Source organism: Bos indicus, chromosome 7 (genome assembly GCF_029378745.1).
Source record: "Bos indicus isolate NIAB-ARS_2022 breed Sahiwal x Tharparkar chromosome 7, NIAB-ARS_B.indTharparkar_mat_pri_1.0, whole genome shotgun sequence".
Classification (NCBI taxonomy): domain Eukaryota; kingdom Metazoa; phylum Chordata; class Mammalia; order Artiodactyla; family Bovidae; genus Bos; species Bos indicus.
The window spans coordinates 7,455,783-7,479,934 of record NC_091766.1 but is presented as its reverse complement, the minus strand read 5'-3'; the positions used below and the strand labels follow the sequence as shown (position 1 = coordinate 7,479,934).

General features: G+C 45.6%; 1 protein-coding gene across 4 annotated transcripts; it reads left to right on the top strand.

The window, feature by feature from the left end:
- Positions 1-613: 613 nt before the first annotated feature.
- Positions 614-24,124, top strand: LOC109561473 (cytochrome P450 4F2-like). Of its 4 annotated transcripts, none has more exons than XM_019963945.2 (13): positions 614-710; positions 1,116-1,343; positions 3,238-3,382; positions 6,517-6,570; positions 6,663-6,790; positions 8,404-8,525; positions 18,715-18,985; positions 19,981-20,047; positions 20,217-20,346; positions 22,891-23,024; positions 23,120-23,184; positions 23,372-23,454; positions 23,863-24,124. In XM_019963945.2, exons 2-13 carry the CDS (start codon positions 1,146-1,148, stop codon positions 24,035-24,037), a joined length of 1,572 nt encoding a protein of 523 aa, XP_019819504.2. In that variant the 5' UTR covers positions 614-710; positions 1,116-1,145; the 3' UTR covers positions 24,038-24,124. The 4 variants fall into 4 exon arrangements, with proteins under 4 accessions (XP_019819504.2, XP_019819507.2, XP_019819506.2 ...); XM_019963947.2 differs by having other exon boundaries at positions 647-695; XM_019963946.2 differs by having other exon boundaries at positions 685-779.
- The last annotated feature ends 28 nt before the right edge of the window (positions 24,125-24,152 follow it).

Here is a 24,152-nt window from a genome sequence, read left to right as displayed (position 1 = left end):
ACCAGAGGCTTCATAGTTCTGAGCTTCCTGATTTTGCGCCTAGTGGGTCAGTCGCTCAGTCATGTCTGACTCTTTGTGACCCCATGAACTGTAGCCCAACAGGTTCCTCTGTCCAAGGAGTTCTCCAAGCAAGAATACTAGAGTGGGTTGCCATTCCCTTTTCCAGGAGATTGTCCCAACCCAGGGACTGAACCCAGGTCTCTCTCATTGTGGGCAGATTCTTTACCACCTGAGCCACCAGGGAAGCCCATCTGTGCATCATGTCCTTCTGGCCCACAAAGAGTCCAGGAGATGCTTCCCCTGCTCACCTGGCACCCGAACGTTTATGCTTTTGCCTGCTGCACCCTGAGCTTGGAAGGGCAGGGGCGGCTGTTAACTTGAGATTCAGAGTCACCCTTTCCCGCCCCCCATCTTGTTATCATGGGAGGTACTGAGTCCTGCAGATCAATTTTCACACTATGGTACTCTGAGCTGATTTGCAAGACCTCTCTCAGTATAGCCCCTCTTACTCCAAAGTCTATTTGGGCAGCTGCCAGGAATGGGGTGGGGGAGGTAAACAGGCTGTGGGGATTGGCTGGCTGGGCCACCAAGCCCAGCCTCTCCTAGATCAGAGGTCAGGCCAGGGAGAGAGACCTTCTAGGAGGAGGGGCCAGGAAACCCTGTGACAGCAAGCTGCTCCTGACAGAGAGTGCTAGGTTGGGAGACAAGAGGTGGGCAGTGGGTTGGGTGGTGGTGCCATAGCTAGGGGTGGGGCAGACTGCCCTAGGCGGTGGTTCCAGGTAATAAACTGGCCTGGGAAATGAATAGATACCAGTGGGTAACGAATACACACACTCTATCTGTGTGTATGTCTTTCTGTCTCTCTCTCTTTGTTTCTGTCTTTCCTCTGAATTTCTCTGGTTCTCCCTTTCCTCTCCCAGCCTCAGTCTCTCTCTCTCCCTCTTCCTCTAAATTTCTGTTTCTCCCTCCCCTCTCCCAGCCCCTGTCTACCTGTCTCTGAGCCCATCTTGCCCGTCCCCATCACTCCCCATCCCTGCCCCTCATTCCCTTGCTCCTCTCCCTCTTTCCATCTCTGCCTCACAGCTCACCATCACTGTCTCTTCCTTCATCCTCAGGACTCACTCTGCACCCCATCTGACCACAGGATGCTGGAGCTCAGCCTATCCTGGCTGGGACTCAGGCCGGTGGCAGCCTCTCCGTGGCTGCTGCTGGTGCTGGTTGGGGCCTCCTGGATCCTGGCCCACGTCCTGGCCTGGACTTACACCTTCTACAACAACTCTCGCCACCTTCAGTGTTTCCCACAACCACCAAAACGCAACTGGTTCTTGGGTCACATGGGCCAGGTGAGTGTGAGCAGCAGGACAGGTCTCAGGGATCAGGTTGGATGGACTTCATGAATAGGCCTCAGGGTTTGGGCTGGGGTCTAGGACAGCAGAGAAGCCAGGGAGGCCAGGGAGCCCCCTCTTCCCTCCCTCCCTCATTCCTCTGCTCTGCCATTGAGACCTTCCCCACATCCTGTCTTTCCAGCCTTAGCCTGCTTTGGGGTCCATTTCCTGCCTGCCTTGCACACATTAGTGCACCTCAGAGGCTGGGCTGCACAGAATCTGGTCCCTTGGCCTCTCCAGTCTGCATGGTGGCCTTGAGACCTCCTCAAGGGTGCTGTCCAGGGTCTGCTATGTGGCCACTTTCCTGTGTCTTTTCATTCTGGGTTACGGCTTCCTTCCAGGAAACAGCTATCACCTCCCCATCCCCACCTATGGCATAGAGCTACCCACCCCCTCCCTGTTCAGGGACCCCTCCCTCTTCTCTTACTCCCCCCCAACCAAGAGGTCCCACTGGTCCCCTCACCCCATCTGGATAAAGTTGGACAATCATTTCCTCTTTCAAAAGCCTTTTTAGACCTTCCTCTCCTCCACGCCTGCCCACCTTGTGCACCAGACCTTGAACTTTCATTGGCCTTTCTCATGATAATTGAACAGTAAATTGTCCAATTACTTATTAACCACCTCCCAATTTGATGACAGTTCTGGTGAGCAGACACTACAGTGCCAAGTGCGGGGCTGGCATATACTGTAAGCATGCAAAATAAATGCGTGAGGACCTAGGTAATGAACATTCCATCACCTCCCTCGGTCAAAATCAAATGAATGGGTGTCCAGCACCTTCTGCCTAGCAGCCCAGCTAAGAGATGAATGCAACTTTTCTTTCCTGCCTGGGATGAGAACTACAACTTGGGGGAGGACTTACTGCAATTTTATTGTTTATTATGGCAACATTCAGAAGGGAAATACATTCTAAAGCCTGCAGGGAAGATTTCCTGAGATTCTGGGTCTTGAAAGGGTCTCAGCCAAGTCTGGGGAAAGTAGGAATGTTACAAAATCACTGCAGTTCTGCCGTCCCCTCTAACGGCTTGGTGGTGGGGTCTGGTCTTGGTCACTCTTCCTTTCTCTAGCCCCTCTTTCTGTGTGACCTCAGATAAGTGACTCTTCCTCTCTGGACCAATCTCAAGTGCTTTGAGTGCTCAGGTGGCCTTTGGGCAGAGGAAAGCAAGTCACAGAGGTGAGAGTGACTTATGTTCACTTCCCAAGAACATCTGGGGGTATTTGTCAGACTTGAATGGGGCACCCAGACGGGGAGGATTCTGAGGGTTTCACCAGGAGACAACCCTCCACTCTACCCTCTTTGGGGAACATGGCCTCTGTTTCTTCTGTGTAAATGGTACACCCATAGGTTAGACAGGATGCAGAGCCTGGCCAGCAGAGATCAGAGCCGCTTTCCTGATGGTTAAGCAGAGTTCACATCTGTCCCTTGCAGTAGATCAGGACTGGAAGGTCTTAGGTCTGCAGACCCTTCAGCATGCCAGGAACTGGAGACTATGTAGATGGAACAGACTATGAAATAAAGTGAGAACAAACCCAGGGAGGAGTCCTGAGGCCACCCTGCTATCCACAAACCTCCCCGGTGGGCATCTCCTCTATGGCCACCCCCTGGGGCTGAAATCACTCCCAGGTCAAGAAAAACTTGCCTTCTCAAGCCAAGATCAGCCTCCCTGTGGGCAGAAAGCCTGTTTTTTTCCTGTGCTCTGGGGTATATCCTTGGGACTTGGAGATGCTCCAGGACCCTCTCTCCCCCAGAGGGAAGGAGGAAGCAAAAGTTCCCTCCATTTGTGCAGAATCCCACACACTGTCCACTGCGGTGGCTTCTTTAGAAGAGTGATGGCCCTTACTTTGCTTGCAGTACCCCCCCACGGAGAAGGGTTTGCGGGACTTCACCCAGCTGGTAGCCAACTACCCCCAAGGATTTAGGATCTGCCTTGGCCCTGCCATTCCCATCATCATTTTCTGCCACCCTGACATGATCCGGATCGTCGCCAATGCCTCAGGTACCCATGCAGAGCTTGTGATGGTGGGTGCCATGACACACCTCTGGGCTTCCAGCTCCTCCCTGCCAAGCTTCTATGTGGCCCCTACCAACCCCACTCCACTTCCCCTCGTCTGTCTCAGCCATCTTTCTCTTTCCTTCAAATATTCACCAATACTGTTCTTGCTGCCTCTTCCCTCCTCCCAAAGCTGTCTCTACCCAACCCTGGTGTTCTGGGTGAAGGACACCCTTAGTCTTGAGGTCACATATCTGGTGTGGTAGGTCAGGACCTGGCCAGAGGAAGATGTTGGGCTGTGACAATGCAGAGAAGAAGCAAGGCTCTCTGCTGGGGCATGCTGGAAGTCTTCCTGGAGGAGGAGTTTCTGGAACTGGGTCTGGAGCGATGAGCAGAAATTTTTTCAAGCAAAGAGTAGAGGGATGTTATAAGCATCCATGGCCTCCCAGACCCCTTTCCAGGTCTGGCCTCATCCCACCCATCCCCTGTCCGAGAGCAATGAAGGCTCCTAGCTGGTGCAGGATCCAGGTTGCTATTTCCATGACATCTACCTCTCTCTCTCTTTTTTTTTTTTTTCTTTTTTTTAAACGATTCTCGGCCCGTTTGACTTCGTAAGGGCCTTCACCTCGGCCTTTCGGTCAACCACCCAACCACCGCCATCTTGAAACCTGACATCTACCTCTCTGAAGGGTCGGTTTCTTTGACCCAATCCTGGGGCTTGACCACTTCCAGTTCAGTGTCCTCCTTCTCCAGGCCCCAGGAATCTTCCTGAGGAGACTCTACCACACCCTGGCTCCCTTCCTTTGTCCTCTGCCCCTCCCACTCTTCGACAGTCCAAGCAGGCAAGGGGGACAGGAAGCATGTGGCAGAAACCTTGGCTCTGACACCATAATGCTGGGTGAGCCTTGGAAGCACCCTGACTGCCTCTGGCTGCTGAAGTTGTCTTTCATTGTTAGTAGTGGGGAAAAAACCACCCTACTATGAACTTCGCTAAGAAATCAATTGACTTTGAAGTCACCCTCCTTGAGGGTATATTCAGGCCTAGCTGGGCTCCACATACTAAATAATGTCATCAGACATCGGTCTTCATCATTTAGTCCTGAGTTCATCTATGATGGCTTCCCTGTCATCCTGGTTAAGATTAAGCCCAGAAGCTCAATCCCCACAGAAAAATCAGCTCATTCACAACATTTCTAGGAAAATGATAGGATTTCCTTTAATTTCCCTTGCCAGATTCATAGGACCAGTTCCGCAAGCCTCTGAGTGTCTGGTCTTGGAGGCACAGGGTCCTCTGAGCTATTGTTTTGGGATTCAGAGCAGTTTAATGGCTAAGAACTCAAGCTCTGTATTTGGACAGACTTGGACTGCCACCTCAGGCTTACTGTCTTTGAGAATGTTGGCAAATTATTATGTAGAGCCAGAGTTTCTTCACCTGGAATATGGGGATGGAAGAGAAGTTGCATGAAAATGGTGTTTGGGGTCCAAACAGGGAAGTCCCCTTTCTATCATGTATCCTTGCAAGCATGCTGAGTTGCTTCAGTCATATCCAACTCTGTGTGACCCCATGGACTGTAGCCCATCAGGCTTCTTGGTCTGTGGGATTCTCCAGGCAAGAACACTGGAGTGGGGTTCCATGCCCTCCTCCAGAGGATCTTCCTGACCCAGGGATCGAATCCCTATCTCTTACATCTCCTGCATTGGCAGGCAGGTTCTTTACCACTAGCACCACCTGGGAAGGCCATTCTGTACCCAACAGATCCCAGTTCATAAAAGGTGCAGGAGGGACCCTGGGAAGAGACTGAGAACAGAGGAGCAGCTGCTAGAGGTGATCCATGAGTGCAGGTGTCAATTACTGCCTTGCCAGTCTTTGCCTCTGGCAGCCTAGAAGATTGTGAATTGGGTCCTTTTTGTTCCTTTCCAGATTTGGAGCTAAGAGGAAGGTCTCCTGTACACACAGGGCCTGACCAGCACCTATGGGGATGTGTACTGCTAGTGGGTTGGGTCCTGGAATGTGATCATCCGCACCATCCACCCCACCTGCATCAAGCCTGTGCTCTTTGCTCCAGGTAGATGCCTCCCTGGCCACAGCTTGCTTGCTGCCATGGCCAAAGTGTTGCTTTCAGGTGTGTGGGTGACCAGGGTGCAGGCAGAGGGGTGTGTGGCAGAGATACCAATGTCTCTCTCTCACCTGGATCCCTCATCTGCCTGACCTCCAGACATGTCTACTCATGCCTAGGGCATGTCTGTGTGATGTGGGATGCATGGCCATGTCTGGTCAGGTTTATGTTTCTCCCTGAACTCTGGTTACAGCTGGCATACGTTATACTGGTGACACTTGATATATGTTTACACCTGAGGTCAGAGATTCATACCTGAGGTTCAGCTGTGGCCAAAGGTATCTGAGGCATGTTAGGACCTGACTGGTTCTTCTCTGAGATTGTCTGATTCTCCTGCTGGTCATGTTTGGGCCACATTTGGGGTCTGTCTGAGGTCTGGGACTCAGGGTCACTCAGAAATGCTTGAGACCTTATGTGAGTCTTGTCTGATGCAGGTTTTAGGGTATGCTTGGGTCCCCTGGTTCAGGTCATCAGTATATTCAAGTCCTGTCTGGAGCCTGCCTGGGGCACACTGAGGTCAGGTCAGATGGTCTTCAGGTTCATGGCAGAGCTGTTGGGTCATATCAGGTTGTGTCATTCATGTTGGAGCCATGTCAGGACATGTTAACACATGTGGCCATGTCAGATGTCTCAGAAGAGGTCAGTACTGGGGCAGATGTGGTGTCCTTGGTCCCCATAATGATGTTTTGTAAAGTTCTGGGTTATGCCTGTGTCTTCATAACCTGTTGGACCATGTAGGAGCCGTGTCAGGGAATGTTGGGGCATGTTGTGTCATGCTGGGGTGTGTCTAAGCACACAGAGTTGTGTCTATGGACTCTGCTTTGCTCTTTTCTGTTCTGCAGCCTGGTCTGGTCCCTGCCTTCTGTCACATCTCCACCTGGCTTCTGGCTTCCTATGCTCTTGATCCCATTCCTGCTATGGAGGGCTCAGAGTGGGCAGATTCCTGGCTGGGATCCTCTATTCCACACAAAAGATCGTCCCCTCCCCCTCTCCCTGGCCCCTGATGGTCCTCTTTCATGTCAGCTGCTGCTGCACCCAAGGATGTGATCTTCTATGACTTTCTGAAGCCTTGGCTGGGTGAGTAACTGTTTGTGAAGGGGGTTAGGGATGACCCTGGGGACCCAGGAGAAGGTCTTCCTTTGCCCACTCCCCGTGGCTGTCTCTGCTAGGGGATGGGCTCCTGCTGAGTGCTGGTGACAAGTGGAGCAGGCACCGTCGCATGCTGACACCCGCCTTCCACTTCAACATCCTGAAGCCCTATATGAAGATTTTCACCAAGAGCGCAGACATCATGCATGTGAGTCTCTTGAACCCAGGGTCCCAGCTGGATTCTTGGGGATAATGGGGACTCAGAGATATCATTTTGGAATTCTGCCTCTTGTGGGCAGCTTGAGTCCATTGTTCTTTCTGAGCCTCAGTTTCTTCAGCTGTAAAAATGAGTACGCTGTGATCCCTGCTTTGCAGGGGGTTGAGACGTATGGAGCCATGTCTCTGGCACATAGTAGGTTTTAGTTTCTCTGTTTCCATTAGGGAAGCCTTGAAATCTTGGAATATGTTTGGTGATAATGAGGCACACTGTGTAGTGGTTATTCCCAAGTAACAACTTCGAAACAATAAGAGTTTAGTATTGACAACAGGACTGTAAGTCAGTTGGCCGGTCCTTGTGGAGGTGGATGGGGCCGCCCATGTATCTGTGATCAGCTGTGGGTCAGACAGGAAACTTTGCTGAGCCGAAGTTCTGTGCTCTGTCACATTAAGGGCTTGGCTGGCTGCAATTTGATCTAGGATGACCTCGCCTGGGGCAAATGGATTTCCTTTCATGACTGTCTTCCTTTAGAAGGTATCTGAGGCTTGTTTACATCACAGAAGCAGGGTTCCCTCAGATTGAGGGGAACTACAATGTCCTTTGGGATCTAGGTTTGGGATAAGCATCTCATCATTTTCAGCATGGTCTACTGGCCAAAACAAGTCTAGGAGCAGGTCATAAATGAAAGATGGTGAAATAGGCTCCATCTCATAATAGAAGCTTCTGAGAAATTACATTGCAAAGGCTTGGGATATATACATAGGGAAATGAAGGACTAGAAGGCAGGCTTCTGTGAAGTGCTTGGAATTTTTCCTACATACAGGCTTCAAGTGAGCTTGCTACTGTTTCATGGATTCTGCCAGAATACATGAGATCCTGGGTCAGAGACAAAGGACAGTTTCTTACTTTTGGCCCAGCAAACAGCATGTGCTTCTAGTTGGTTGCGTTCTTCCTCCATGTCACCAAATCCCATGCAGATGCCACAAGTGGTCTTCAATTGCTGCCTGCTCATGTAGCATGTTGTATTACTGGGGGTAGGAGTATAGGTTTAGGGACTCTATGAATTTTATAGAATTAGAAGCAAGCTTGATATTTGTCCAGAGGGAGACATAACCTCACCCCTCAAGGTTGTTGCCTATAAATATAACTCTGCAAAATGGTTAAGGTAAAGAATGTAGAGATCTGGCTTTTTTTTTTTTTTTTTTTTTTGCATACCCAACATTAAAGGGCAGGGTTACTCAGAGCTCATGTAAGACTACTTCTTTCAACATAGGGGACATTTTCTTAATCAATTTACAAAAATAAGCAGGAAGAAAGTTAACATTTGCTGTGTACCTACTTTATGCATTAATGTTACCACAGGATACAAAGATGTAGGAAGCAGAGCCAGGATTTAAAAAACCCAGATCTCCTGACTCCTAGCCATGGGGACTTAACGTCCTAACAGTAACAACTTTCACTTCCACCCAAGCCTGGTTCTTCCTGGAAAGGGGATCCCAGGCCCAGGATGCAGGATCTGAGGGAGTCCATCCAAGTGGTTCAGACTGAGGAGAGGCTCAGAGGAACTAGCTTTCAGCCCTAACGCTGTTCCCTTCTCTGTCCAGGCCAAGTGGCAGCGTCTGATCACAGAAGGCCACACCCATCTGGACATGTTTGAACACATCAGCCTCATGACCCTGGACAGTCTGCAGAAATGTGTCTTCAGTTATGACAGCAATTGCCAAGAGTGAGTCTTGGCCAAGGGCCTGGGAACATGAGACATAGATCCAAAGGAGCAGATGAGGGAGGGGAGACTGGCTAGGACAATCAGAAGGGACTTCCTGGAGGAGGCGGGTCAGAGCTCGACATTGAACAACAGGAAGGGAAAGGAGAAGGAGATATCCTTTTATTTTTTCTTCTCTTTTAAAATATAAATTTATTTATTTTAATTGGAGGCTAATTACTTTACAATATTTTAGTGGTTTTGCCATACATTGCCATGAGTCTGCCATGGGTGTACATGTCCCCATCCTGAACCCCCCTCCCACCTCCCTCCCCATCCCATCCCTCTGGGTCATCACAGTGTACCAAGCCCAGGCATCCTGTATCATGTATTGAAACTGGACTGGTGATTCATTTCACATATGATAATATACATGTTTCAATGCCATTCTCCCATTTCATCCCACCCTTGCCCTCTCCCACAGAGTCCAAAAGACTGTTCTATACATCTGTGTCCCTTTTGCTGTCTCACATACAGGGTTATCATTACCATCTTTCTAAATTCCATGTATATGCGTTATTGTACTGTATTGGTGTTTCTCTTTCTGGCTTGCTTCACTCTGTATAATAGGCTCCAGTTTCATCCACCTCATTAGAACTGATTCAAATGCATTCTTTTTAATGGCTGAGTAATATTCGATTGTGTATATGTACCACAGCTTTCTTATCCATTCGTCTGCTGATGGACATTCTAGGTTGCTTCCATGTCCTGGCTATTATAAACTGTGCTGCGATGAACATTGAGGTACACGTGTCTCTTTCAATTCTAGTTTCCTCGGTGTGTATGCCCAGCAGTGGGATTGCTGGGTCATATGGCAGTTCTATTTCTAGTTTTTTAAGGAATCTCCACACTGTTCTCCAGAGTGGCTGTACTAGTTTGCATTCCCACCAACAGAGTAAGAGGGTTCCCTTTTCTCCACACCCTCTCCAGCATTTATTGCTTGTAGACTTTTGGATAGCAGCCATTCTGACTGGCGTGAAATGGTGGTTTTGATTTGCATTTTGCATTGTGGTTTTGATTTGCATTTCTCTGATAATGAGTGATGTTGAGCATCTTTTCATGTGTTTGTTAGCCATCTGTATGTCTTCTTTGGAGAAATGTCTGTTTAGTTCTTTGGCCCATTTTTTGATTGGGTCGTTTATTTTTCTGGAATTGAGCTGCAGGAGTTGCTTGTATGTTTTTGAGATTAATTCTTTGTCAGTTGCTTCATTTGCTATTATTTTCTCCCATTCTGAAGGCTGTCTTTTCACCTTGCTTATAGTTTCCTTTGTTGTGCAGAAGCATTTAATTTTAATTAGGTCCCATTTGTTTATTTTTGCTTTTATTTCCAATATTCCAGGAGGTGGGTCATAGAGGATCCTGTTGTGATTTATGTTGGAGAGTGTTTTGCTTATGTTTTCCTCTAGGAGTTTTATAGTTTCTGGTCTTATGTTTAGATCTTTAATCCATTTTGAGTTCATTTTTGTGTATGGTGTTAGAAAGTGTTCTAGTTTCATTTACAAGCGGTTGACCAGTTTTCCCAGCACCACTTGTTAAAGAGATTGTCTTTTCTCCATTGTATGTTGTTGCCTTTGTCAAAGATAAGGTGTCCATCAGATCAGATCAGATCAGTCGCTTAGTTGTGTCCGACTCTTTGCGACCCCATGAATCGCAGCACTCCAGGCCTCCCTGTACATCACCAACTCCCAGAGTTCACTGAGACTCACATCCATCGAGTCAGTGATGCCATCCAGCCATCTCATCCTCTGTCGTTCCCTTCTCTTCTTGCCCCCAGTCCCTCCATAGGTGCGTGGATTTATCTCTGGGCTTTCTCTTTTGTTCCATTCATCTATATTTCTGTCTTTGTGCCAGCACCATACTGTCTTGATGACTGTGGCTTTGTAGTAGAGCCTGAAGTCAGGCACGTTGATTCCTCCAGTTCCATTCTTCTTTCTCAAGATTGCTTTGGCTATTAGAGGTTTTTTGTATTTCTGTACAAACTGTGAAATTATTTGTTCTGGCTCTGTGAAAAATACTGTTGGTAGCTTGATAGGGATTGCATTGAATCTATAGATTGCTTTGGGTAGTATACTCATTTCCACTATATTGATTCTTCTGATCCATGAACATGGTATATTTTTCCATCTATTTGTGTCCTCTTTGATTTCTTTCACTAGTGTTTTATAGTTATATATATATAGGTCTTTTGTTTATTTAGGTAGATATATACTTAAGTGTTTTATTCTTTTCATTGCAACAGTGAATGGAATTGTTTCCTTAATTTCTCTATTTTCTCATTATTAGTGTATAGAAATTCAAGGGATTTCTGTGTGTTGATTTTATATCCTGCAACTTTACTATATTCATTGATTAGCTCTAGTAATTTTCTGGTGGATTCTTTTGGGTTTTCTATGTAGAGGATCATGTCATCTGCAAACAGTGAGAGTTTTACTTCTTCTTTTCCAATCTGGATTCTTTTTATTTCCTTTTCTACTCTGATTGCTGTGGCCAAAACTTCCAACACTATATTGAATAGTAGTGGTAAGAGTGGGCATCCTTGTTTTGTTCCTGACTTTAGGGGAAATGCTTTCAATTTTTCACCATTGAGGATAATGTTTGCTGTGGGTTTGTCATATATAGCTTTTATTATTTTGAGGTATGCTAATGCTATGCTAAGTCACTTCAGTCGTGTCCGACTCTGTTCGACCCCATAGATGGCAGCCCACCAGGCTCCCCCGTCCCTGAGATTCTCCAGGCAAGAACACTGGAGTGGGTTGCCATTTCCTTCTCCAATGCATGAAAGTGAAAAGTGAAAGTGAAGTCACTCAGTCGTGTCCGACTCTTTGTGACCCCATGGACTGCAGCCTACCAGTCTCCTCCATCCATGGGATTTTCCGGGCAAGAGTACTGGAGTGGGGTACCATTGCCTATTCCTGCTTTCTGGAGGGTTTTTATAATAAATGGATGATGAATTTTGTCAAAGCTTTTCTCTGCATCTATTGAGATAATCATATGGTTTTTATCTTTCAATTTCTTAACGTGGTGTATTACATTGATTGATTTGTGGATAGTGAAGAATCCTTGCATCCCTGAGATAAAGTCCACTTGGTCATGATGTATGATTTTTTTTTTTTTTTTGCTAGTGGTTCTCTATTTATTTATAGTATTTTGCTCCCGCCAATCCCACAAACTACATATTTGATAATAAACGAACATGGAGATCTTTTTAATGTGTTGTTGGATTCTGTTTGCTAGAATTTTGTTAAGGATTTTTGCATCTATTTTCATCAGTGATATTGGCCTGTAGTTTTCTTTTTTGTGGCATCTTTGTCTGATTTTGGTATTAGGGTGATGGTGGCCTCACAGAATGAGTTTAGAAGTTTACCTTCCTCTGCAATTTTCTGGAAGAGTTTGAGTAGGATAGGTGTTATCTCTTCTCTAAATTTTTGGTAGAATTCAGCAGTGAAGCCATCTGGTCCTGGGTTTTCATTTGTTGGAAGATTTCTGATTACAGTTTCAATTTCCGTGCTTGTGATGGGTCTGTTAAGATTTTATATTTCTTCCTGGTTCAGTTTTGGAAAGTTGTACTTTTATAAGATTTTGTCCATTTCTTCCAAGTTGTCCATTTTATTGGCATATAGTTGCTGATAGTAGTCTCTTATGATCCTTTGTATTTCTGTGTTGTCTGTTTTGATCTTTCCATTTTCATTTCTAATTTTATTGATTTTTCTCTCTTTGTTTCTTGATGAGTCTGGCTAATGGTTTGTCAATTTTATTTATCTTCTCAAAGAACCAGCTTTTGGCTTTGTTGATTTTTGTTATGGTCTGTTTTGTTTCTTTTGCATTTATTTCTGTCCTAATTTTTAAGATGTCTTTCCTTCTACTAATCCTGGGGTTCTTCATTTCTTCCTTTTCTAGTTGCTTTAGGTGTAGAGTTAGGTTATTTATTTGACTTTTTTCTTGTTTCTTGAGGTATACCTGTATTGCTATGAACCTTCCCCTTAGCACTGCTTTTACAGTGTCCCACAGGTTTTGTGTTGTTGTGTTTTCATTTCCATTCATTTCTATGCATATTTTTATTTCTTTTTTGATTTCTTCTGTGATTTGTTGGTTATTTAGCAGCATGTTTTTCAGCCTCCATATGTTGGAATTTTTAAGTTTTGTCCTGTAATTGAGATGTAATCTTACGGCATTGTGGTCAGAAAAGGTGCTTGGAATGATTTCAATTTTTTTTAATTTACCAAGGCTGGATTTATGGCCCAGGATGTGATCTATCCTGGAGAAGCTCCCATCTGCGCTTGAGAAAAAGGTGAAATTCATTGTTTTGAGGTGAAATGTCCTATAGATATCAATTAGGTCTAACTGGTCTGTTGTATCATTTAAAGTTTGTGTTTCCTTGTTAATTTTCTGTTTAGTTAATCTATCCATAGGTGTGAGTGGGGTATTAAAGTCTCCCACTATTATTGTGTTATTGTTAATTTCCCCTTTCATACTTGTTAGCATTTGTCTTACATATTGTGGTGCTCCTATGTTGGGTGCATATATATTTATAATTGTTATATCTTCTTCTTGGATTGATCCTTTGATCATTACATAGTGTCCTTCTTTGGCTCTTTTCACAGCCTTTGTTTTAAAGTCTATTTTATCTGATATGAGTATTGCTACTCCTGATTTCTTTTGGTCTCTATTTGCATGAAATATCTTTTTTCCAGACCTTCCCTTTCAGTCTGTATGTGTCCCTTGTTTTGAGGTGGGTCTCTTGTAGACAATATATATAGGGGTTTTGTTTTTGTAACCATTCAGCAAGAGTTTGTCTCTTGGTTGGGGCATTCAACCCATTTACATTTAAGGTAATTATTGATAAGTATGATCCCATTGCCATTTACTTTGTTGTTTTGGGTTTGAGTTTATACGCCCTTTCTGTGTTTCCTGTCTAGAGAATATCCTTTAGCCTTTGTTGGAGAGCTGGTTTGGTGGTGCTGAATTCTATCAGCTTTTGTTTGTCTAAGCTTTTGATTTCTCCTTCATATTTGAATGAGATCCTTGCTGGGTACAGTAATCTGGGATGTAGGTTATTTTCTTTCATCACTTTAAGTATGCCCTGCCATTCCCTCCTGGCCTGAAGAGTTTCTGTTGAAAGGTCAGCTGTTATCCTTATGGGAATTCCCTTGTGTGTTATTTGTTGTTTTTCCCTTGCTGCTTTTAATATTTGTTCTTTGTGTTTGATCTTTGGTAATTTGATTAATATGTGTCCTGCGTTGGTTTACCTTGGGTTTATCCTGTTTGAGACACTCTGGGTTTCTTGGACTTGGGTGACTATTTCCTTCCCCACTTTAGGGAAGTTTTCAACTATTATCTCCTCAAGTATTTTCTCATGGTCTTTCTTTTTGTCTTCTTCTTCTGGGACTCCTATGATTTGAATGTTTGGGCATTTAACATTGTCCTAGAGGTTTCTGAGATTGTCCTTATTTCTTTTAATTCATTTTTCTTTCTTCCTCTCTGTTTCATTTATTTCCACCATTCTATCTTCTACTTACTTATCCTATCTTCTGCCTCCATTATTCTACTGTTGGTTCCCTCCAGAGTGTTTCTGATCTCATTTATTGCATTATTCATTATATACTGACTCTTTTTTATTTCTTCTAGGTCCTTGTTAAACCTTTCTTGCATCTTCTCAATCCTTGTCTCCAGGCTATATATCTGTAACTCCATTTTGTTTTCAAGATACTGGATCATTTTCACTATCATTATTCTGAATTCTTTATCAGGTAGATTCCCTATCTCTTCCTCTTTTGTTTGGTTTGGTGGGCATTTATCCTGTTCCTTTACCTTCTGGTATTTCTCTACCTTTTCATCTTGTTTATATTTCTGTGTTTGGGGTGGGCTTTCCGTATTCTCACAGTTTCTAGAGTTCTCTTTATTGTGGAGTTTCCTCACTATGGGTGGGGTTGGACCCGTGGCTTGTCAAGGTTTCCTGGTTAGGGAAGCTTGTGTCAGTGTTCTTGTGGGTGGAGCTGGATTTCTTCTCTCTGGAGTGCAATGAAGTGACTAGTAATGAGTTATGAGATGTCAGTGGGTGGTGTGACTTTGGGCAGCCTGTATATTGAAGCCCAGGGCTATGTTCTTGTGTTGCTGGAGAATTTGCGTGGTATGTCTGCTCTGGATCTTGTTGGCCCTTGGGTGATGCTTGGTTTCAGTGTCAGCATGGAGGCGTTTGATGAGCTCCTATTGATTAATGTTCCCTGGAGTCAGGAGTTCTCTGGGGTTCTCAGGATTTGGACTTAAGCCTCCTGCCTCTGGTTTTCAGTCTTATTCTTACAGTAGCTTCAGGACTTCTCCATCTATACAGCACTGATGATAAAACATCTTGGTTAAAGATGAAAAGTTTCTCCACAGTGAGGGACACCCAGAGAGGTTCACAGAGTTACATGAAGAAGAGAAGAGGGAGGAGGGAGATAGAGGTGACCAGGAGAAGATGGGGAATCAAAAGGGGCAAGAGCAAGCTAGCTAGTAATCAATTCCGTATGTGCTCTCCACAGTGTGGATCCCTCAGAGATGTTCATGGAGTTACACAGAGAAGAGAAGAGGGAGGAAGGAGACAGAGGTGGCCAGGAGGATAAAAGGGGGAATCAAAGGGTGAGAGACAGGTCCAGGCAGTAATCAGTTCCCTAAGTGTTCTCCACTACCCAGAACACACAAAGAGATTCAAAGTTGAGTAGAGAAGAGAAGGGGGAGGGAGGAGATAGAGGTGACCTGATGGAGAAAAAGGAGAGTCAAAAGAGGGAGAGAGCAGTCAAGCCAGTAATCTCACTCCCAAGTCAAAATGGGTACTGAAGATTGGGTTCTTAAAGGTGCAAAATTGATAACCAATACCAATAAGCAAAGATTAAAAATCTAGAGTAGAGGTTCAGTTCAGTTCAGTTCAGTTGCTCAGTCATGTCTGACCCTGAGACCCCATGAATTGCAGCACGCCAGGCCTCCCTGTCCATCACCAAAATCCCAGAGTTCACCCAGACTCACGTCCATTGAGTCAGTGATGCCATCCAGCCATCTCATCCTCTGTCGTCCCCTTCTCCTCTTGCCCCCAATCCCTCCCAGCATCAGAGTCTTTTCCAATGAGTCAACTCTTCGCATGAGATGGCCAAAGTGCTGGAGTTTCAGCTTTAGCATTATTCCTTCCAAAAAAATCCCAGGGCTGATCTCCTTCAGAATGGACTGGTTGAATCTCCTTGCAGTCCAAAGGACTTTCAAGAGTCTTCTCCAACACCACAGTTCAAAAGCATCAATTCTTCAGTGCTCAGCCTTCTTCACAGTCCAACTCTCACATCCATACATGACCACAGGAAAAACCATAGCCTTGACTAGACAAAGCTTTGTTGGCAAAGTAAATGTCTCTGCTTTTGAATATGCTATCTAGGTTGGTCATAACTTTCCTTCCAAGGAGTAAGCGTCTTTTAATTTCATGGCTGCAGTCACCATCTGCAGTGATTTTGGAGCCCAGAAAAATAAAGTCTGACACTGTTTCCACTGTTTCCCCATCTATTTCCCATGATGTGATGGGACCGGATGCCATGATCTTCGTTTTCTGAATGTTGAGCTTTAAGCCAACTTTTTCACTCTCCACTTTAGATTCTCATAAATACAATATTAAAGAAAAAAAAACAAAGCCACAAAAATTATAATATATATATATATATATGAGGTTTGCTTTAAAAAATAGGGTCTTTTTGTGCAAAGTAATAGTAGGTTATAAAATGAAAATTAAAAGAGTAATAGAGGACTTAAAAATAATTTTATATTTAATTTAAAGAATGATAATAGTAAAGATATATCTAAGACTTTCTCTGGTGTTGTTGTGAACAGTGTGGGGTCAGTTCATTTTCAGATAGTTCCTTGATCCGGCTTATACTTCTCAAGATCTATAGGCCCCTTCCTATGTAGCTGGTGCTAACTACAGGGTTTTAATCTATTGCACCTGTCACTTCCAAGGTGGTTCCCTCTGTTTTATTTAGCTTCTTCTGTTTACTGGTCTCTTCAGTGCCTAATTTCTGCCCTGACACAAGGTGGCGGTGGTGGACACTTTTTTAGGCTCATTCCGTTGTGCTGTGGGGAGCGAGGAACACTGCAAACAAATAACACTGTCGTGTGCTCGCAGTGTCTCAGCCACACTGGGTTTGCCCCAGCTCCCAGCATTTGTGCTTTCCCTGTCTGCACTGCTTAGGCTCTAGGTTGCTCTGCCGGGAACTGTCTGAGGCTGGCCCTGGGTTGTATGCACTTCCCAGGTCTAAGCTGCTCAGGTTCAGGTACTCAGGTGCTCCAGAAAGGTGCAGGCTTGTTTTAGCCTGCATTTTGTGTCTTCCCAGGTCCAAGCAGCTAAGGTACCAGGTGCCTGGCAAGCAGGGTCGCTGCAACTTATCACCTCCCCCGCCCCTGCCACTTGGTTTTCTGGGTGTACAACTAGCGCACCTTCTCAGGTGTGCTGTGTGTCTCTTCTGGGAAGCTGATCTCTGGCTGTGACCCTCCCGGCGGATGTCGACCATCCAGAATATCAAGAAATCTTGGTTAGCAACGAAGCCTGCTTGCAGTTGGTAGATGATGCCTCTCTGGGGCCACGATAGCTCCCTTCCGGCTCTGGCTGCCCTCACCTGCCTGTCTCCAGTGGGGGGTGGGCCAGTCCACAGCCGGCTAGCTCTGCTCAGTCCTTTGTTCTGTGAGTGGGCCTGGTGGTGTCTTAGGTTAGGGCTTTTCGTGGGATAGCTATCCCACAGTCTGGTTTGCTATCTCAAGTTAGTTCCTTCAGATTGCCCTCAGAGCATTCAGGCCTGGTCTTTACCCTAAGCAATGCAGCCCTTGCCTCCCTGCCAAGCCCCTGCTTGCTAGTGGCGGATGCGGGTGTCTGTGCTGCTTGTTCACTGGGGTTACCACTGGGCACATAATCTGTGGCTTTTGATTATTTATTTATTTTTCCTCCCAGTTATGCTGCCCTCTGAGGTTCCAAGGCTTGCCACAGACTTGCCAGTGAGAGTGTTTCCTGGTGTTTGGAAACTTCTCTCTTTTTACAGACTCCCTTCCCAGGATGGATCTCTGTCCCTACCTCTTTTGTCTCTCTTTTTATCTTTTATATATATTTTCCTACCTCCTTTTGAAGACAATGGGCTGCTTTTCTGGGTGCCTGATGTCCTCTGCCAGCATTCAGAAGTGGTTTTGTGGAACTTACTCAGCATTCAAATGTTCTTTTGATGAATTTGTGGGGGAGAAAGTGGTCTCCCTGTCCTATTCCTCCACCATCTTAGGACCCTTCTCCCACTTCTGGAGATATCCTTTTAGGTAGGTAGAATTGCTTGGAAAGTGAAGTTGCTCAGTCGTGTCTGACTCTTTGTGACCCCGTGGACTGTAGCCCACCAGGCTCCTCTGTCCATGGGATTCTCCAGGCAAGAATACTGGAGTGGGTTGCCATTTCCTTCTCCAGGGGATCTTCCCAACCTAGGAATCAAACCCAGGTCTCCTGCATTGCAGGCAGATGTTTTAACCTCTGAGCCACCAGGGAAGCCCTTGATAAAAACTAGCAGGCTAAAATGAGCAAAGTGTGTGCAATAGTGAGGAGACACCTTGGAAATAAGTTTAGAGGAGTGGGCTTAAAACCTTCTGAAACCAAACAAAAAGGATAGGAAATTTATTCTGAGGTTTCCAGAGAGCCAAGGAAGATATTTGAGCACACGAAGGTCATGGTCAAAGTTGAGCTTTGAAGATGTCCAAGAGATCACTTGTCAGATGACTCAAGACCAACTGTGATAGGCACAACACCATTCAACTGTGTTGACACGGGAAGTAAGGAGAGTAAGGAAGCTGTTATCCTCATTGATCAGCTGGGCAAGGTTAAGGTTCTGAATTGAGTGAACACTGTGGGGAAGGAATGGGGAACAGAAACTGGGTGAGAAAGGAGAGAAGCCTGATGTCTAAGCTGTACTCTGGGTGCCTGGGGAATGGAGGCAGCTCACGGAGATGGGATGTGGGTTGAGAAGAGTTTGAAGAGCCACATCTCCTGGCTCATCCCCACACTGTATCTATGAACCATCTGTTTCTGGAGCCTCAGCTTCCTGAAGGGAGGTAGCCCCCAGCTTCTGGGCTTCTGGTATTTTAAGTGGTGGCTTCCCTTCATGCTCTCATCCTTCAGGAAGCCCAATGAATATATTGCCAGCATCTTGGAGCTCAGTGCGCTTGTGGCAAAGCGGAACCAGCAGATCTTCTTGCACATGGACTTTCTGTACTTCCTCACCCCAGACTGGCGGCGCTTCCGCAGGGCCTGCCGCCTGGTACATGACTTCACAGATGCAGTCATTCAGGAGCGGCGCCACACCCTTCCCAGTGAGGGTACTGATGACTTCCTCAAGGCCAAGGTGAAGACCAAGACTTTGGACTTCATCGATGTGCTTCTGTTGACCAAGGTGGGTTCCTCTGGGATCTGAGTTTAGGAAGTAGAATGGACTTTTATCTGATCAGAGAACTTAAATAAGATACAGAGGGTACTGGAGAGTCATGGAAGGTGCTTGAGGAAGGGAAGTATGGGTCAGAGAAAAGTTTTAAAGATGATTGTGTGGAATACTGTCTGCAGGGACTGCTATTTCTGAAACTGTCAAGGGCCTGAGACTTTAGTCTACTTCCAAGTTGATAAGTTAGTCTCTGTGTGTGTGTGTGTTGTATGTATGCAGAACCTTGGATCAGAGCAGAGCATTAATTTCAGTAGTCATAGTAGAATTTAGCTCTGGTTCTCCATTTGTAAATTCTTTTGAGGGCACCATGATACTTGTACTTGTACATGCAGCCATGCTAGCATCACAGCAGAATTACCTCCAGATTTTGAGATTTGGAACCCATACAGGACAGCTAATACTTCTGCCCCTTCTTCCCTAAAGTGGGTAGGGAAAGGTATATGGATAGGCATAGGAAGACGGAGAGAGAGAGGGAGAGAGGAGAGAAGAAAAGAGAGATTGTTTGGAGCTTAAATAAATCATCTTTGGTGAGAAAGCAGTCTATGATTCTATAGGTTTAATACCCATTCCCTATCTCCAGGATAAAAAGATCTTTGAATTTACTCACCAAGCCTGTGAGCAGATGTCTTTGGGGACAAGGCTCAATCTCTAGCTTCCAAAACAAGTTGCTAGTTGAGTTGATCATCCTGTAACCCAGGTGGACATTAACTTTTTTCCTCCAAAATCCCTCATCATATCAAAACATAAAAATATGAATGGATCACTGATTCCTATCACCAGGCACAACATAGGAGGCAAAGAAATAGAGACATTTGGAGTGGGCATAAGAGGTCTAGGAGTTCCGGGTGGGCTTGGGTTTCTGGATCGATGATGGAGATTCAGAGGTTTTTGCAGTTTAGGCTCAGGGACTATGAGCTAGTGTGATTCTGGGGATCTTGCTTTCTCTCCAGGATGAAGATGGGAAGGGATTATCAGATGAAGATATCCGGGCTGAAGCTGACACCTTCATGTTTGAGGGTGAGAGTCCCAGTGTGGGACTACTTAGAAGGCTGGGTCTCTACTCCAGGATGTTGCCAAGGGGACCTTGGACCACTCAACCCCTCCCCATCCTCCCCATGGGAGGGTACTGTCCACCCTCTGGTGCTGAAGTAGCCCAGAGATCCAAACCTCTCTTGATACTCCTCAGGCCATGACACCACAGCTAGTGGCCTCTCCTGGGTCCTGTACAACCTTGCAAAGCACCCAGAATACCAGGAACGCTGCCGGCAAGAAGTGCAAGACCTTCTGAGGGACCGTGAGTCTAAAGAGATTGAGTGGTGAGTGCAGGTCCTCATGGTGTGCTCCTGAACCCCTCTCACTGACTCTGTTTCCTGGCTGGGGATAAGGGAAATTTTGTGTGGATTTTGTCATTATTACTTAGTGGGAATAGTAGCAAAGCTCAGAAGGTGGATCTGTTACTCAGTATGGATAGCAGGGTAAAATTTTCTGGCTTTGAGGACAGAAACTTGGATTTCTGAGATAACTGGTGACAATGTGGGAGGGCAGATGTTGCTACTTAGCACGTATTCACTATGTGAACTTCCCCTTCACTCTGTTACCTTTCTAAAAATCACGTTTTCAAACATCTTCATTCCATGAGTGTTTGCTGATCTCCTGACCCCTATATCCTCATATTATTTAGTCCAGGATTCACATGGAACTCTTAGGGACTAAAGTCATTCACCACCTGTCCAGGGATACCCGCATCTTCCTCCATCCAGTCCCCATTCAACAAACACTGGTACACTGCCTCCTTCTTCTCAGTTCTATGACATCTCCAATTCTTCTAAGTCCCATTCTGTGTCCTGGAGACTCGGGAAGGACCAGACCCAGTCTTGCCTTCCAGGAGCTCTTAGCCTGGTGAGGAATAGTCCCAGGTCAGAACATTACCAGTGTAGATGGCCAGGGTGGGGTTTTTATTTAGAGAGGAAAATCGAGGTTGGAAAAAATGTCCTCAACTTAGATCTTCCAAGATGAGCAGTAGCTATTTTGAGGTGCATTTTAGGTGCTCTGTGGTCAAGAAATAGCAGGGCCAAAATGAAGAGATGGAGAGTAAGAAGGTGTAGGGGAGAAGGGGAGTGAGAGGCAGGAGGGAGGGAGGGGTTCGATTTGTACATGTGACTGACTGTGTAAGGTAGATTAATTCCTAATATCAACACACACTACTCCAGAGTGTGGAGTGGATAACCAATTTTGGATATTAAAATAATGTAGTTTAAATATAGTCTGAGATTTTAGTATGGAGACCGTATGCACATTTTGTTAAATTAACCCTTAAATACTCTCGTTGTTATGGTAAATCATATATTCTACCTGAATAGAGAAACATCTATATGTTCATGTGGCATACAGACACTAACATTTCTTGCTAAATTTAAACCAAATAGTCGATGTCATCATCATCTTTTTTCATCATCTTTTCTATTATTTCTCACAGGAAAGCTAACAATGTATGGATATAAATTTCTTGCCCAGTGAACATGGTAACACTAAAAATATGGAGTGTCATATCAATAGGAAAAATAAAGCCTGTTTAATAAAAGCTCTTGTAACAACTGGAGAGTTAGATGGAAAAAATGAATCCAACTTCTTTCTCAGGTCTTACATGAACGTAACATCGACATGAATCAAAGGCATAAAATATAAAATAAATGTATCTTAAAGGCTCTAGAGGGCTTCCCAGGTGGCAGAGTGGTGAAGAATCCACCTGCCAATTCAAGAGACACAGGAGACATGGGTTCTGTCTCTGGGTTGGGAAGATCCCCTGGAGCAGAAAATGGCAACCCACTCTAGCATTCCTGCCTGGAGAACCCCATGGACAGAGGAACCTGGCGGGCTACAGTCCATGGGGTAGCAAAGAGTCGGACACAACTGAGTGACTGAGGAAGGCTCTAGAGGAAGCCATGGGAAATTATTTGTAGTTCCGCAGAAGAGAAGGCCCTATTCTTGACACAAGTCTAGGAGCTGTACAAGAAGACACTGATATACTGTTACATGAAAAAGATACAGACCAGGGTGTACATTATACAGCATGCTATTAATACTATATAACTTTTAAAATGCAATACACTCTCCTTGGAAGGATACATAAAACAAAGTTACCTAGGGAAACAGTGAGGAGGGGAAATGAGTGTTGGGCCATAGGAGTGTGTAGTTTTCTAATTTTGAACTAGTTAACTGTACCATTTATTAAGAATTTAAATCACCACACAAAATGAAGAGGATTAGGGAAAAAACTCAGTCCCCTTACTGGATCTTATCTTCAAAGTTTATAGAAATTTTCTAGTGAATTCTCTTGTTTTCTAAATATAAAATCATTATCTGCCAAAAATGACACATTTACCCCCACATTCAAATGATATTTCTCTCCTCCCCACCCCCATCTAATTGCATTAACTAGTGTCTGTAGTGCAGTAATAAATAAGAGTAAACATCATTTAATCTGTTTCTTTTGCTTCTTACTCATCTGCCTTTTGATTTCGTTCTTGCTGTAAAGAATAATATATTTCTATACAAATTTTTGAATATTTTTATGGCTAGATTTTGGGTATGTTGCTCAGAAAAGCTGAAAACATCAGACTCAATTTTGTCTGGTTCTTCTGTGATACTGCTTTTCTTTCTATCTTTTTAAAAACCATTTAATTGAGGTACAAGGGATAAAGAAAAAGCTGTATAATTTATGTATATGACTTACTGAGTTTGGAGATATTTGATCCATCTGTGATTTTGTTCTGGGCAGAGAGGATCTTATGGGGCACCAGGAGGGCTGGTGGTGTGTCTCTGTTTTTGCTCCCTGGATAGTTGTCGTGGGGCTTCCTTAGGGACGACCTGGCCCAGTTGCCCTTCCTGACCATGTGCATCAAGGAGAGTCTGCGATTGCACCCCCCGGTCTCGGTCATCTCCCGCCGCTATGCCCAGGACACTTTGCTTCCAGATGGCCGGGTCATCCCCAAAGGTACTCACAATGACTAAGGGAGGAGTTTCCTGGTGAGAAAGAGGGGTCAATGAGGCAGTGAGGACCTAGCCCTGCTGCCCTCTCTTGTTCCACAGGTGTTATCTGCCTCATCAATATTATTGGGACCCACCACAACCCATCTGTGTGGCCAGACCCTGAGGTGATTCCTCCCCCACGTCATACCTCCATCATCCCTGTCCATTCCCCTTGGGAGGCCCAGGGGAGACTACAGAATTCTGATTGGCAAATCAGACATCACCTCCCTCCCATTATACACACATCTGCTTCTCCAAGGATGGATGTCCTGGGAGATCCCATCCAGTAGCCTTGTCTTGTTTTGCCCCCAGGTCTATGACCCCTTCCGCTTCGAGCCAGAAAACATCAAGGGGAGGTCACCTCTGGCTTTTATTCCCTTCTCAGTGGGTCCCAGGTGAGGGTAGTGGGCATCTGAGGTAGGGATGGGGTGGTGTGTTGGAGGTTCTGGGACTGAGATTCCAGACTTGACTCTCTGGTAGGGGAGTGGGGAAAATGAAGATGGTCAGAGTTTTGGTTCTCCTTCCCTCCCCTCCCCTGGAAGTTATAGGAGTGTTTGGGGAATGATAGTGGGTCCAGAAGGGGTCTACATTGTGCTGGGAGTCCTGTTTCCCTGCCTGCTGGTCTGTGTCCCTGAATGGGTTTTCGGTCAGGCTTAGATATTCAAGCCTATGTGGGGGTCCCAGGCAAGTTTCGTATTCTCTATCACTGTGGGTGGGGGTGGGAGTTGTGAGCTAGATTCTAGGAGCGATGGGGCCTGGATGAAGTTTCCCAGCACAGTCAAAGACCTCACTCCGGCCCACAGGAACTGCATCGGGCAGACATTTGCCATGACGGAGATGAAGGTGGTCCTGGCGCTCACGCTACTGCGCTTCCGCGTCCTGCCTGGTGAGGAGCCTCGCCGGAAGCCAGAGCTGATCCTGCGAGCGGAGGGCGGACTTTGGCTGCGGGTGGAGCCGCTGAGCGCAGACCAGCAATGACACAGCAGCCCTTTCTCTCCTGGAATCCTCCCCTGGTCTAGCCACCTCCCTGAAAATTTCCAGGAATAAAAACTATGTGGTCACTTCTGCGCTAGTCTCATCAACAGCCAGCAGG

Excerpts from the sequence above, each read along its gene's own strand:
- LOC109561473 (XM_019963945.2), top strand. The coding sequence starts at position 1,146 with ATGCTGGAGCTCAGCCTATCCTGGCTGGGACTCAGGCCGGTGGCAGCC. Across the intron at positions 20,347-22,890 it reads GAGTCTAAAGAGATTGAGTG|GGACGACCTGGCCCAGTTGC; the intron begins GTGAGTGCAGGT and ends GGGCTTCCTTAG. Across the intron at positions 23,025-23,119 it reads TGGCCGGGTCATCCCCAAAG|GTGTTATCTGCCTCATCAAT; the intron begins GTACTCACAATG and ends CTTGTTCCACAG.